Genomic DNA, 16,303 nt, shown 5'->3' with positions numbered 1-16,303 from the left:
CCTCTACTAATGTTAGCCATCACCTTCTCTTCAATTTAGAGCCTTAGAAAGTTGCCTGGGGCACTGAGAGTTTAAATGATCTAACACTTGATGAAAAATAAGATCTGGTGTAATTTGAGAATGTGGAACCATTGAGAGGGCAGAGCCAAGATGGCAGAAAAGGAAGAATGCAGTTTAGTTTTCACCTACAACTCCTCTAAACAGATATAGAAAAAGTATCAGACCAAACCCGGATGGATAAATCCAGAAAAAGTCATAGTGACTGGCCTAGGTTAGCATAAGGAGACCAAGAGATCTATAGACACTGGTAATAGGGTCAGCACAGAAGCATGTGGCTTGCCAATGCAGGAGGGTGGCACATGAGCACAAAAGGAGGTTCCAAATCCATACTGTGACATCCCCAGACCTATGATGATGCACTACAAAAGGTTTGGTATTTTTGTCCTCTCATTTCTAGGCCAGAGGCCATTGTCTGGTAAAGAGAGGGTTAAGAATTGAACAGTTCTGCCCTTTCTCTGTTGTGTTATAGTTACATTAATCTTTTAACAGTAGTTTCATCCTTATCTTCCTTCTATACAGGAGGAAAAAATTCCTTTTACATACGTAGTCCTTAGCTTTTTCAAATGGCATAAGCTCATCTGAGGCATTAGCACTCCTGTTCTCATACAATAACTTTTGTTTCCATCTTTTGTGTACCTCTTTAAAAAAAGCACATTAGTTTCTTTAGATAGTTGCCCAGTTTACTCATCAGAATTGTTTCACTTTGTCCTCAAATCAAGACTTTTTTCTTTAGAGCTTTTCATCCCTTCTAGATTCAGTTTCCCTGGAGTATTTCAGGTCATAGGATGCTACCTTTTTTTGTTGAAATCTTTGAAATCTATCTTAAAATCTGGCTTTCATATTTTCTACTTGTAAATTCTAATTTGGAAGAGTCATTTCTTTCCAATATTTCCATTTTTTCTACTTTAACATAGAAAATTCAACCAAGAACAGAAATTCCCTTTGTTGGCTCTTTTATTTTCTAAAGGCTGAAACCATAAAGACAATCAAAAAAAAATTGTTTTGGTCAGATAGAGCCCCAGCAGACGCCCAAATAATTCAGAGTACCTACCCCATTAGTACAACATCATGCCACTGTCAAATTTGTATCATTTCATCAAGTCCTATTTTTCCTTTCTGCCCAGGTGATCAGCAATAAGCAAGGCTATCTCTTCTGTCCCCACAATCTTCATTCAAATATACCACGTGCCCCCCACACCCCCAGTGCCTGAATTTCTCCAAGAACATATATTCTTAATATACTTCGGCCTGCTCCCACCCTTTCGCGTATCTCACTTCTACAGCCCAGTCTGGTCATGAGTCCCGTTCCATCCCACGAAGTTCAAATGTCTTATTACATTAGGATCTTTATGTCACCTTGCCTATTAACCACTGTGATCTGTGTGCAGACATCTGAGATTATAGGTTCTGTTGTTGAATCCTTTCTTAACATTTTCTTGTTTGAAATTCTGAGCTCTAATCTTTCTACACTATAGTTACTCTGTGGCTTCCAGCTTGGTGGAATTTATAGACAGTTTTCTCCCTTTGCTTTTTTCAATTAAAGAAAAAATCTGATCAGAAGTAGCAAGCAGCACTGGAGATAGAGGGCTGGGCTTAGAGTCAGCAAGCTCTGGGTCTGACGGCCACTTCTGACACTTAATAGGGGATTACCTCTAGGAAAGTCAATTTGCTTCTCTGATTCCCAGTCTCTCCACCTTTAAAATGGGGTTACCAATAACAACTTCATAAGTATCTTATGAAGATCACATTAGATACTGTAGTTACAGCACTTTGCAAAAATTAAAGAATTTTATAAATAAGAGCTTTTATTAGTACTATCTACATTAAAAAAAAAGGTCTAGGCAAATACATCCTTGTTAGGTACACACAATCCCTGGGAGAATCCATTATTCATCTCTTTTAGGTTATGCTCCAGAAATCCAAATCTGGGACCATACCATTTTTTCCACTTGTTTACTCAATTGTTTCTCTTATGCACCCCTTAGCTTTACAACAAAGATCATAAAGAAAATGTTTAGTTTGGCATTCAAGTCCTTTTCAACTTGACCCTTTCTTACCTTACCTTTTATTTATACACCACTTGTGCCTCAAGTCTTGTTTCTTGGTTAAGACAATAATCTTCACAATGCTTTCTATATTCCTTCTAACTTTATCATTTGAGTTCACTGTGAGCCCACCGTAAGTAGCGATCATTCATCTGGCTTGACAAGTATAGGGTCAGAGACCAGAGTGTTATTAGAGACCAGTTATCTTTCTAATTTCTTAGTCTACTTAATTTGCAAAGCTTATTCCTCCAATCCAACTTAGCTATATACAGAGATGGTTGTACCCTTGATCTTGCCATTAGCCATTAAGTGTTTCATTTACATGTTCATACACTCCAAGTCTTTTAAATTATGATCTTTTTGATTGCCATTAAGGTCCTTTCATGTGGCAAAGTACCTGGTGCTGATTCTATTCCAGCTGAGATTTACAAGCTAGGGGGACCATTGCTCATACAAAAGCTGACAAATATTCCAGGTTATATGGCAAGAGGAGGTCGTCCCCTAGGAGTTCAAGGATGCCTCCATTGTCCATCTCTATAAATGTAAATGGAATAGATGGTCCTGTGACAATCACAGGGAGGTCTCGTAGTCATTGCTGGCAAGATTCTTGCTAGAATTCTCCTTAATAGGTTGTTTCTTCACCTAGAAGATGGTCATATACCTGAGAGCCAATGTGGCTTCAGAGAGGCTTTGTATCAGTTGATAATCGTGTTTGCTGCCTGAACAACTCCAGGAGAAAAGCTAGGAGCAGAGCAGAGGTCTGTACACAATGTTTGTAGATCTGACCAAGGCCTCTGACACTTTTAGTTGTGAGGGTTTATGGAAAATTATGTCAAAATTTGGTTGCCCAGAGAAGTTCATCAGCATTGTACATCAATTTCATGATGGCAAGTTTTCCTGGGTTTTGGATAGTGAACAATGTTCTTGTGCCTTTCCAGTCACCAATGGAGTGAAACAGGGCTGTGTGCTTGCTCCCATGCTTTTTTAGCATGATATTTTCAGCCATGTTGTGAAATGCTTTCAATAAGGATGAACACGGCATCAAGATCAACTACCATACTGATGGTAAGTTCTTCAATTTGAAAAGGCCAAGACCAAAGTGGAGCGAATGTTGGTGCATGACTTTTGTTTGCAGATGATTGTGCACTCAATGCAGCCTCTGAAGCTGACATGCAACAAAGTACGGATCAATTCTCTGCTGCCTGTGCTAATTTCAGCCCAATAATTAACACTAAGAAAACACAGGTGCTCCAGACACCACCACACCATCCATATGTGGAACCATCAGTTACAACAAATGGAAAAGTTTTGAATGCTGTGGATAAGTTCACTTTAGTATACTTTCCAGGGATGTACACATTGACAATGAGGTTGATGCATGCATTGCCACAGCTAGTTCAGTGTTTTGAGAGGCTCCAAAGAAAAACATTAGATGTACTGGGAGAGAAGAGGTATTAGACTGACTACCAAACTGAAGGTCTACAGAGCCGCTGTGCTGACCTCATTGTTGTATGCCTGAGAAACATGAACAGTCTACTAGCACTATGTCAGGAAACTGAATCACTCTCATTTGAACCATTTAGGAAGATTCTGAAGATCACCTGGCAGGATAAGGTACCAGACACTAAGGTCCTTGCTCAAACTGAACTGCCAAGCATTCAAACTGTGCTTCAGAGAGCACAACTCTGATGGCTGGCCATGCTGTTCGAATGCAAACGTACACTTGCCAAAAAGACTTTTTTTTAGGGAGAATTTATTTTATGGAGAACTCACATGGGGCAGGCGATCACATGGTGGTCAGAAGAAGCAATACAAAGACACTCTCAAGAACTTTGGATTTCATTGTGCGACATGGGAGACACAGGCACAGAGCCGCTCAGCATGGTGTGCCCACATCAGAAAAGGTGGTGTATTCTAGGAGCAAAGCAGAATTGAAATAGCACAAAGGAAACATAGGATGTGCAAATCTGGAGTATCCATTCCAAATGTTCACATGAACTATCTGTGCCCAATCTGTGGTAAAGCATTCCAAGCTCCTATTGGTCTGATCAGCCAGTCGTACACATTGAAACTTCACTTTATCATGGTGATGTCATTTTGGCCCCTTCAAGAACAAAGAACAACAACCAACCATGCCTCTTGATGTCAAACCCTGCTCTTTGTCTTCAATATGATCTCCTGTTCCTACACCTCTCAGGTCGTCACTCCTACACTGCATACACTCTCCTCTTTTCCTCTTTCTATCCTTTAGTTGTTAGTTGAACTCGACACTAAAATCCTTTACTTTCTGGCCCTACTGCCAATGCCTTTCCAAACTCCAGCCTTAGATTATTCTCATGATCTGTCTTCTTCAGTCTAGTTTATGTGGTAAACAGAGCTAGAAAAAAAAAAGTCATGAAACCTTGCTGGGTTATTTGCATTATAAATTTATGTTATATAATCTCACTTGTGCCCTCACTACAGCAAGGTATCCTTTTACATTTCTTTAATCCATTTCTTATTCCATTCATCATCATAGGTTCCAAACATTCTCCTCTCTCAAGATACTCCTTCCTTGACCCTTGTAACTTGTAGACCTTGACTGCAGCCCTCCTCACCCCGCAAGGTAATTTGCTAAGTATAACTCTTTCTTCCCTCATCTCATCATTAGTTGTTTTCCCTCTTCTACATTTATCCATCTTGCACCAAGAACCAGCCCTTTTCCTTGACATGGCAAACTCCTCAACGTACTCAAGCCCTTCTCATCTTTTCTAGCACATTATCTCCTTTAAAATACTCTCCTCATCATCTCCAATCTTTCCCTAACATTGTCTCTTTCACTGAATACCTACATGTCTCATCTATCCTTAAAAAATCTTGCAACACATTTGTTCTGTCCATTTCTGCTAGCTACTATACTGTATCTTCCTCAGTTTACCTCCTCAAAAGGTTCCTCCATTTCTCGTCACTAATTTCTAAACTCTCTGCAATCTGGATTCCATCTCATCTCAAACTGTAATGTCTCATAGGCATCACAAACTCAAGATATGCCAAATAGAATTCCTTATCTTTCTTCCCAAACCTATTTGTATCCCCAAAGTTTAGCACAGTGCCTGCATGCAATAGGAGCTTAATAAGTGTTTACTGACTTTTCCTTCTTCCTAACTTCCCCGTGGTTGTTGAGATGATAGCCACCCTCCCTGCCACTTTCCCAAGTATCAGCCTCCACTTACTCACACTCACTACACATATCCAATTAGCTATCAAAAATACTATTGTTTCTACCTTAGTAGCATCTCTCACACAGGATCTTTTCCTCTCTGGTAACTATTGCAATAGCCTGATTACCCACAAAGTACAAGTCCACATATGTTCCACCCTATCCCTCTTTTCTCCTCCCCACTCAAATACTAGTGGCTATCCCACACTAAACATCATACAGAAAATGCTTAGTTTGGCACTCAAGTCTGGCTGCCTATATGCTGTTCTCAAACATGACACTCCCTAACTCCTGACTGGCCCTCTGCCTGGAATGTTTACTATATATGCCTGGTACTGTGCTACGTGCTGGCAATACAAAGATGATGCCTACTCTCAAGGAGTTTACATTCTAATAGGAAAGTCACAGAAGCTGGTAAAGAGAGGTGAGGAGGAAGAAAGGTACTCCTCGAGTACCACACAGCAGGTATGGAGATGAGCAGGTGTAGAGGTAAGCTGGAAGTGGAGAGTGAATAACATGGCTGGGTTTTCTCATGATGTGGCAGTTTCAGTTAAGAGATTCACCAGTTACTCAGTCAATTTCAGGGTCAAGTCATCCCCAGGGGGTCAGGGAACCAGGCAGCCAGAGTGAAAGAGAAGCACACCAGCATGCAGGTAGAACAAACTGGAGAGTGATTCCGAAGTGAAGAAGAGGGAGTGGGACTTCTCATGATATGGTGGTAATAGGAAGGGATTCATCAATCACTGAGTAGGCAGTTATCCCTAGGGGGCCATACAGGTACAAAGGTTTATGCAGTTATTGAAAAACTCTTCTTGTTCTCCAATTCTACTGAAAGAGAGATCTTCAGCGTTTTGCTGTTCTTTCTAGTAGATACCCTGGAAATCTGCCGGAGTAAACTGCTTCTGGGAGGAGTTAATTCCAGATTTGTCACTCTCCTTATTAGCACCTTAGCAGTTCAACTTTCTTTCTTTTTCCTTAATTTCTTCTCTTCAATGACTTTCCATATTCTTCAATAGCAAACGAGGCTTTAAATAGGGAGGCAAGCTCAACAAAGACATTTACCTTTACCATGGAGAGTAACTGGCATAAAATCCAAATAAAAGAGGGACTTTCAATAAATATATAGACACTCCTGGCTTTATGAATAACACCACTGACTGCATAAAGTTCCTGAAAGAAAATTATAGGGTCTGTTCAATGAGATCCTTGGCTACTGAAGAGAATTCACAGAAAAAATTACACACAGGAAAAAACAAAGATGAAAAACGCATATTTCCCAGGTGAGAGCAAGTGGTTAAATAGACAGGTCACTGAATTAGGATGTTATGGCATAACACAGGAAGACAACAACATGGTCAAGAATTAAACAGGAATTAGAGAGCAGGTTGAGTTTTGTTTTGAAAGTTGTACAGCCTTGTCCACAATTCCAATTTGTTTTTTTGGCTCCAAAGTCCACTTTGTTAGAATCACAGAATTAGTATTAGGACCTTAGAAATCATTGAATCCGATTCCCTCATTTTACGAATAAGAAAACTGACACTCAGAGAGGACAACTGTTTTGTCCAAAGTCACACATATAATGTCATAGCTGGGATTTAAACTCAGGTACTGTGATCCCAAATTCAGCACTCTTTCCACTGTCATGATGCCCCCCCCCCCCTCAATTGGTTGCAAAGAATGGAAAGCAAAAGTTTTTAATATAATCAAAATTTTAAGTGACCCAAAATGGTAAGAGAAGACACATGGTGGGTATAAACAAGGTTATAACATATTGTCAATAATAACTTGCAGAAGGGGCATAAAAGACCTGACTGGAAAAGGAGAAGATGCACATGTTACACATGAAGAGAGAAGTTTCACAGATGGAAAGAGTTTGAACACTGCCCTGATAGCCATGAAATAATTAAAGTAAACTGACCCTGCGTGGAAGACTTATAGGAAGACATGGACCAAAACAGTGCATAACTATGAGGAAAAGATGAGTTGCAATTTGTATTGGTGGAGGCAGTACCCACAACGTTGAGTTCATATATCCATGGAAGCATTTCAATCTCAAACTGGATACTCCCATTACACCCATTTATCTTTTGGAAGCTGAAATATGATTCCCCAAAAGGGTCCCGGATACTTACCAACTGAAGATAAAAATCAGAAGGATTATTTATATGACAAATCACAACTGACACATTTGACAATTCTTTTGGTAATACAGGTGGATGGTATCTTAAGGCCATACTTTGTTCAGGTGGAATACTGGGTGACTGTGACCTAAACCTAATTAAAAGAACAACCAAAAGATTTGTAAATTGTTAAGATTAAAAACTGTTTTCAAATTTCTACCTTGTTCCAGTAACTATCTCTGAAAGAAATTCATGAATATTTAAATCCTTAATTAATTAAAATAAGCTAGGTAATTCTCAACTTGTCAATTTTAAATGTTATTTAGCCCCTCTCTTCCATCGCTTTTAAGAGATTTCAGTATTCTATTTAACCTCAAACTGAATTATAAAACAGTAGAGGTAAAAGCTAAGTTTTTGCCTCTACAAAAAACAAAGTTTTACAACGATGCATTTGGATACATTTATAGTTATCTACACACTAAGTATAAGAATAATTTCTAAGTGTTAGCTGAAGTAATCCTGTACAGTCTCTGATCTAGTCTGTCTTCCTTAAGTAAATCAACCCTCATACCATGGTCCTGTCTGAAACCTCCTCTAGGACAACTGTCTATCTCTTTGGCAGTGATCTTAAACAAGGATGTCCCTAGTGACATTATTCACACTCTATCAGGGGTGGGGAACCTGTGGTCTCAAGGCCACATATGGCCCTCTAGGTCCTCAAGTGTGGCTCTTTGAATCCAAACTTCTGAGAACAAATTCCTTTAGTAAAAAAGATTGGTTCTGTAAAATTTGGACTCAAATCAAAATGCAGAGGATGTAGAAGGCTACATGTGGCCTTGAGGCTACAGGTTACCATCTCTGGCTCAGAGAGTATGACTAGGGACTAGAACAGAGTCTACACGTTGCACATTTTAAGACTTACATTAAAAATAATTCATTTTGATAGTAATTATTTTAAATAAGCATGTCCTGTTAGCAGTGCATTTCACACATAATTGAGGGGAGAAGGAGGGAAAAAATCCAAGTGGTGTAGCAGGATTACAAAGAAAGAGGTAAAAAGTGCTCACTGTCTTACAATTTCCAAGACCAGTGATTGAACCCAATACTATGATCCCTGAAAACAGAATTTTATAACAGATTAGTGGATGTACTAAAGAAAAAAATTATACTTGAAATTTTTATTCACATTTTGAATCATAATGTACCGACTTATACTTGGTCTCCCCTATAGCTAATAAACCAAATAATTAAAATTTTTGTAGTCATGGAATGTTACTATAGAAGCAAATAACATAGTATATTAGACCTATGTAGCAGTCTGGAGCTACTGAGACTTCAAATCCCTTGGATTTTTAAATATATAATTTTTTAAGGATGAAAAATGCTGTTCTTAAAGCTCTCATTCTTAAAATAACAAACTATTGTCTCAAATAAGAAACCTACCTTGCTAATTCCATGAAAACTAATGCATCTCTAAGAGATACTGGCATATCACTGCTTATTTTATTTGCTGGAGGTTTCTTGAGATCTACAATAAGCACACCATCTTCTTCCTGAAAGACTTTCATTAGAACAGCTTTGTTGTTTACCATTTTTAAAAACTCCATTTTAGCTTCTTTTCCCCAGCCTTCATTCTATTGAATAAATAAAAATCAAGTCCATTTAATAATTATAATACTATTATAACAACATGTTCTCTGGAAATAGAATGTGGTTTTCTTCTCTACAGAATATAATCCTAACTAAAGTAGTAGTCAGATCACCAATTTAAGCATATACTGAAAAAAAGCAGTTGCTATCAGAAACCAAAAGACATTGCAACATGATTCTTATATGTTGACTTTTCAGCTAACCATAGTAAGAACTAACCATATCAAGTGTTGTTTTATCTTCATGACATAGTGGAAGAAAGAAGATCTGGGATGCATTTATATAGCAGAGCCAAGTGATTTTACCTCTCTAAGTGTCAGTTTCAAAGGGATACTACTCCTTGTCACAAGCAATGTGGATCACTCATGGAGTTGTGAAGACTTAGGTTCAAATGTTCTGACACATACCAGTTATATACAACCTGATATGTCACCTAATCTCTCAGTGACCCAGGTAACTCTCTAGGACTAAAAATTATAAGTGAGTTACACAAAAAATTGCCAAACCAAGTGTTAATTCCCCATGTGGAGCAAAGAGAAAGAGACCATCTTTTGAAATGAAATGCTCCATCTTAGAAACTGACATTCATTTTGGTTAAAGTGAGACGTCACATTTTGTCTTTGTCTTGGCTCCCAAATCACTTCAGTCCTTGCTTCTAGACTAATAAAATAGTCCTATTTCTAGTTATTAAGGAGTTCTACATCAAAGCAGAAATGCAAACTGGTCCACCTGCAAGGTTAATGCTAATCAAAAGCTGGTTCCAGATGGGAGATTTGGATGACTGGGAGGCCTGTTTTCTTCATGGCGTTTCCCTGTGGCCACATGCATTTGTGTCTGTCTTTAGTGTCTTCCAAAAAAAAAAATTTCTTTAATAAAGTCTCTCCTGGTCTACTTATGAGTAAGATGGAGATGCTGTAGTAGAACAGCCCCCCCAAAAAACATATCAAAAAACCCCAACAAATACTTGCACTACCTACCTTCACTGGATTGTGAGGAAAACATAAAATCATAAAGGATTATTTAAATGTGAGCTGTTTTGTTATACAATTTATAGTAAAAGTGTGAATTTAAATAAAGGATCTGAATATTTTACTTAAAAACTGATCAAAGGATAATTAAGAAAGGTTTATAGAAGCTCTGTAATGAAACCCTTGTCTTCCAGACACACATTCCTCTTAATTTTATTGTTTGATTACCATTTCCTTCATAAAAAGATACGTGAATGGACAAAAATCATAGTGAGATGGCATTGTCATAAAGAATAGAGATGGAAGAGATTAGCCTTGGAGAGAAGGAGCATTCATTTCCTCAGTTGAAAAGTAATGACCAGAGAAATTTCTAGAATGGGAAAAGTGAATTAAGCTTGTATCACATGGCTCTGGCACTGACAGCTGATGGTTAACTTTTAGATGAATAAGCAGGTATAATCAATAATGTGATTCTATTTCAGACAAATGAACAAAATCCTAAAGTCTGTATTCTTTGGTTGACTAAAAATTAATTAAATTTTATTCTTTATTTGGAAAACATTTTATACTAATCTGAGCAAACAAACAAAAGCAAAATTAGGGAAAATATTTTAGTTATGCAAGCTGAAATTTTTAAAAACCTGACTTGTATACTCAGTATGTAAAAGTTCTTTGTGCACACTCCAATTCTATTGCCAACTTTTCCATAATAGACTGATTCACACGTAACATTTTAAAATTTTCTTTTAACCTAAGAGAACCTATTCTTAAGAAATACTAATTAGCATTTGTTGATTTAATTACTCACCGAATTTTGTGGAACAATATCCTTTAATGAGCATGGCAATGCTAATGGATGAAGATCTCCTAGCAGTGCTTCAATATATGAATCAGGCTTTCTTATAACCATACATAGATCATTTACCACTAAATGTGGTAGAGCACTGTGTCCTGGTCTAACTAAGTAGCCATCACCAATCCTAGCAAAAATTTAAGCAACACTGTTAGAAATAGTAACTCAATCCTGAACTTTTATCCATTCTCAAAAGTTACCCATGTTTAAAATTTAGGAGAACAAGAGAGACATTAATCCAATTTCCTTATTTTACTAGTGAAGATTCTGATTATAAGAGAAAGGAAGTGACTTGCCTGAAATCCCACAGGTAGCATGTGATGAAAGTGGGTTCTGAACTCAGGATTTCTGAATCCAAATCCAGTGTCCTTTCCACTATACTACAGTGTCTTTCATTAATAAACGGGAATGACTTGACTTATAAAAACTGACCAACAGAGTTACAATGTTATATTTATTAATTCATAAAAGCTGTGGGCCAGTGACAGATGTGGTTTCTCACAGAAATATTTTCTGCTCATTTTAATTGATGTAGGCAATTTATTACCCAAATGGGAGATAAATAACATATTTAACTTAATCATATTTTAATTTTAAAATCATACTGTCACTAATCATAAGTATTACTTTATATTGGAGAAGATTAAAAGAACAAACCATTTTCCTCAAGTTCCCCAACATTTTTTTATACTGACAAGTGACTTTTACTAATTTATTAAGAAAAGGGATGAGGAAAAAACAAAATAAATTAGTTGTAGAATTATGAGGTTCTTGATAAGCTATGTCTACATATAAATCTTTCTCTACCTCTGATTTTCCCCCCAATTCAATTAAGGAGGGCACAAAGCAAAAATAAAAGGAATTAGAAATATCATACCCTGAAACAGCTAAGACTTCAGAATTTCCAAAGTCTATCATGAAAATTTGCATCAGTGCGACATCACGGATTGGGTATTTGGTAGGACCACAAGGCTTCCCTACATTTTTATTTTCAATTGGAATTAATTCAGTGATAGTTCCACGGCACCACATTCCATTTTCTATACTGCTGACAAATATCTTTGCACCTAGAGATGGAAAACAGTTATCAAGCAAACTTTTAAGGACAAAATTAAAAAAAAAATTAAAGGTGCAAAAACCCTTTTGATTTAATATCCAGTAAACTAACTTTCCTTTGACACAGACTTAGAGATGTAGTCGTTCATTTAATTTTGTACAATGAGTATTTCAGGGGTCACCAAAAAAAGTACAAGGTAAGAGTTTTTAGATTTCTCTTAGACTTTGGAATCTGGTTGTAGAAATAAGAAAATTACACAAAACAAGTTAAAACAACACCGCAAAGCAGTTACATGAAAATCTAGAAAGGAGTAATATGGATAGTAGGCAACGTAAGAATTAAGAAAAGATTGAAATCATTGGGAATTGGTTAGGGAGTAGTTTTGATATATTATTTCATTGGCTTCCAGAATGCCACTGTTTCTTGGCTATCTTTCTGTTCCTCTAATTACTCCACTTCTGTTTCTTACTATTTTACTGTCCTCTTCCCTTTATTTAGATGATCCCTAAGGCTTATATCCCTCATCTCTCTAAAAAAACCCTCTTTGTCTTGATTTCCCAGTTATTAGTGTTCTCCCTCTTCTCAAAGTAACTTATATTTAACTATTCAATTTAGTAAACATTTATTAAGGCACTGTATTAGGTGCTAGGATACAAAGACAAAATTAAACTCTCTGTCACCAAGGAGCTTACAGTACTCTGTGTATAAAACACATGTAAGGTAATACAAAATAATTTCAGGTGAGAGAGAGTACTAAAAAGTAGTTATGGAAGCATGAAGAAAAGGTATAAGATGTTGACATATAAGCTCTGCTCTGATGGAAACTAGGAGTTCTGTAAGGACGGAATTGATCTATTCCAAGAAAGAAGGCACCAACCACTTCTACAAAGGTAGAAGACAGAATCCTAAGGATATCATAACAGCGAGAAAACCAACTTTACTAGAATGTAGAATGGGTAAAGGGAAATAATGTGAACTAAGAATGGTAAAATAAGTAGGAACCAGACTGTGCATGCCAAGCTGAGGACTTTTTATTTTACCCTAAAGGCAGTAAGGGATTCACTGAAGATTTCTTAGTGGGAGTGACATAGTCATATTTATGCTTCAAATATAATTTGGCAGCTGTATGAGACACATATTGGCAGAGCAGACAGAGAGCTAGTCTCAAAAAAAGAAAGATCCAGTATCAAAGCCTGAATCATACTGTGTGACCCTGGGCAAGTCAATGAACCTCTCATTGCTCCAGGCAATTCTCTGAGACTAAGAGAAGGTGATGACTTTCTCTGGTAGAGTTTCTTCATCTAGAATTTCCCATACTATACCAATGAAAACATTAGTCTGATTTCTACTCCCAATGGAGGAGAATTAGAGAGGGAAGAGACTGGAGGGCAAGAGAGGCAAAAAAGGAGGCTTTTTCAAAAGATAAAGTGAGAGATAATAAGGTCTCAAATTAGGACAGGGGCTAAGTGGACAAAAGGGGATGGATGTAACAGATGGCAATTACTTGCATGTGAGGATTGAGGGAGATGGAAGAATCAAGGATAACAGACCAGGAACCTGGATAAATGGAAGAAAGTAAGAATGAAAAAGTATTCAAGTGCTTACTAGGTTGCCAAGCACTGTGCTAAGTGTTTGGGAGATGAAACTAAGCTTACACTCTAATATAGGGAGACAACATATTTTTAGAAGGAAAAAGTATGCAGGGAGAAGTGCTTCGGTCTGAAAAACCACAGGAATGATGAGAACAGCCAGAGTGGGATAGAGTGGACAGAGTCATAGCAGATACTCACCCTCAGGGAGAAAAGGAGAATTTTGGATGAAGCACTGGTCTGAAGGGAAATAAAATAAGTTCTGTTTGGGAAATGTCAAATTTGAGATGCCATTGAGACATTCAAACAGAGAGATTTAGCAAGCAGCTAGACAGGAAAGAGATTATTGTAGAGATATATATATATATATGTATATTATATATATATGTGTGTGCATACTTACAAGTTATTTCATGTATATGATAACTGAACCTATGAATGCTGAGATCATCAAAAAGAAAATACATAGAAAACAGAGTGTCTAGAAAAGTGCTTTTAGGGGGTACCAAAATGACTTTAGGGGGTACATTTAGCCCTGAAATATGATCTAAATATATTACCACCTAACTGCTGGTTTTCTCCAAATATATTTGTTAAATAGTGAACTTGCCAACAGCTTATCAAACACCAATATTTAATATATTTATTGCATCTATTTCATCATTCTATTTTACCTTTTCCCCCAGCAGTAGATATTCTTGATGATACCCACTATAAATACTTCAATGCTAGAATACAAATCCACTTTCATTAGTTTAACTCTTTTTGTGTGCCCCCCCTTGATATTCTTTCCTGTTTTATAATATAAATTTCATTATGATTTTATTAAGTTTGATAAGGAAAACCTTTGGTATTCTGGTTGGCATTATATTAAAACTTAAATTAATTTAGGACTACTGGAATTTACTAGATTAAGGTGAACCACCCATCAATATCAAACGTCTCATGCCAACTGTTCCAGATTTCTACACTCAAGCCACAAGATCTTGGCAGATGTTTCAGTGAAAAAAAAAAAAATCGATCATCTACTTTTTTCCCAATTTCATAAGCAAATGACCTCATTATCACCCTGTATATTCTTTGTTTTCTCTGAGGAAGGGATGGCCTTTGTTGCTAATATCCACTCTTTTTCTTGTGACCTCGGCTCCTCTAGAAACCTGGTCCTTTCATCGTCTTTTCTCTCTTAGTATTAGAACTCTCTTCTTCCACTGTCATCTTCTTTGCTACCAAAACATGCCCCAATTTGAGAAAACTTTCACTTGACTATACCATTCTTTCGAGCTGTTGTTTTGTATTTCTTCTCTCTTTCATAAACACCTAGAAAATGCTACCTATATTTTGTTGCTAACAATCTCACCTCCCACTCATTTCTCAAAACTTGGCCTTCATTCTTCACCATTCAACTGACATTGTTCTCTCCAAAGTTAAGGGATCTTGTCATTGCTAAATCCAGTTACCATTTCTCAGGCCTCATTCTTCTTGACTTCTCTGTTGACCATCTTCTTCACCTTCTAAATACTCATTTCTCCTTGAATTTTTAAAAATTTTGCTCTACCTTGGCTCTCCTCCAGACTGGTCAATCATCTCAGTCTCCTTTGCAGGAATGTCCTACAAGTACCACTTTCAAATTAGGACTCTTTCTTGGGGGCCCTCTCCAGTCTCTCATTTGCTTCAATGGATTCAACTATCACTCGTATGCCTATACATCCCAAATCTACATTTCTAGTTCATCCAGAGCTTTAGTCAATGAAGAAGGTATTAAGTTCCTACTACGTGCCAGGAACTGTGCTAAGTACTGAGGATACAAAAACAAATACGAAAGAGTTCCTACCCAGAAGCAGCTTAAACACAAAGAGAAATACAAGGTAATTTCAGGGAGAGTCACCAGCAGTCGAACAGGAAGGAAAGGCAGCGAAGAAATAAAGACCTTATATGGTGCTGGAATTGAACATTGACGGAAGCTAAGGATTCAAAGAGGTGGAGGTTAAGAGGGAATCAATGCCAGATATGAGAAACAATCTGTATAAAGAATGTACTAGAGATGGTAGATTGTTATGCATAAGGAAGAGCAAGAAAATCCATTTGGCTGGACCATTATGTGTGTGAAGACAAGTAATAAGCATGGGAAAGTAGGGGAGAACCAGGTGATGAAGGGTTTTAAATGACAAATGGAGCTGGGTAATAGCTGTGAATGGTGAGAAGAAGATGGATTCAAGAGCTATTGTGGAGATAGTAGAATATATAAAATTTGGCAACTCACTGGATACATTATGTGAGGTGAAGGAGAATTAGGAATTGTAAACCTCAGAGAATGGGGAGAAAGATGAGTTCTGCTTTGAATACACTGAATTGGAAATATCTATGTGGTATTCAGTTTGAAATGTCCAAGATGCAGTAGAACTGGAGCTCAGGAGACCAAAGCTAGATATAAAGATCTGGAAGTCAGCTATGTAGAAATAATTGAACATGGGAATGAATGAGATCAACATAGAAAGAAATGAGAAAATCCCCTAGAGCAGAGTACTGGAGTTCGCTGGTGTTTGGGGAATAGGATACGCGTGAAGATTCAGCCAAAGATGCTAACTCTGGATAGGTGGGAGAGAACCAAAAGAGCAGCCTCATGAAAATCCAAAGAAGAAAACACATAGGAGGGTGCTCAACATTCTACATAGATTAATAAGGATGAAGAATGAATAAAGGTTACTGGAACCCTCTTGGTGCCTAGCCCCCTTTAAGACTTTAGCCCAAGAAAATCTTCCTTA

General features: G+C 37.3%; 1 protein-coding gene across 2 annotated transcripts in view; it reads right to left on the bottom strand.

The window, feature by feature from the left end:
• The window catches only part of RNF17 (ring finger protein 17), a 110,760-nt gene that overhangs the window by 51,927 nt on the left and 42,530 nt on the right, over positions 1-16,303 (bottom strand). For both annotated transcript variants that reach the window (XM_072611657.1, XM_072611658.1), the window contains exons 13-16: positions 11,773-11,962; positions 10,851-11,022; positions 8,868-9,058; positions 7,437-7,578 (exon numbers count right to left, since the gene is read on the bottom strand). In XM_072611657.1, the coding sequence (XP_072467758.1) occupies positions 7,437-7,578; positions 8,868-9,058; positions 10,851-11,022; positions 11,773-11,962 (695 nt within the window). The remainder of the gene's footprint in view (positions 1-7,436; positions 7,579-8,867; positions 9,059-10,850; positions 11,023-11,772; positions 11,963-16,303) is intronic.

This window comes from Notamacropus eugenii, chromosome 5 (genome assembly GCF_028372415.1).
Source record: "Notamacropus eugenii isolate mMacEug1 chromosome 5, mMacEug1.pri_v2, whole genome shotgun sequence".
NCBI lineage: Eukaryota > Metazoa > Chordata > Mammalia > Diprotodontia > Macropodidae > Notamacropus > Notamacropus eugenii.
This window is presented reverse-complemented; position numbering and strand designations above follow the sequence as displayed.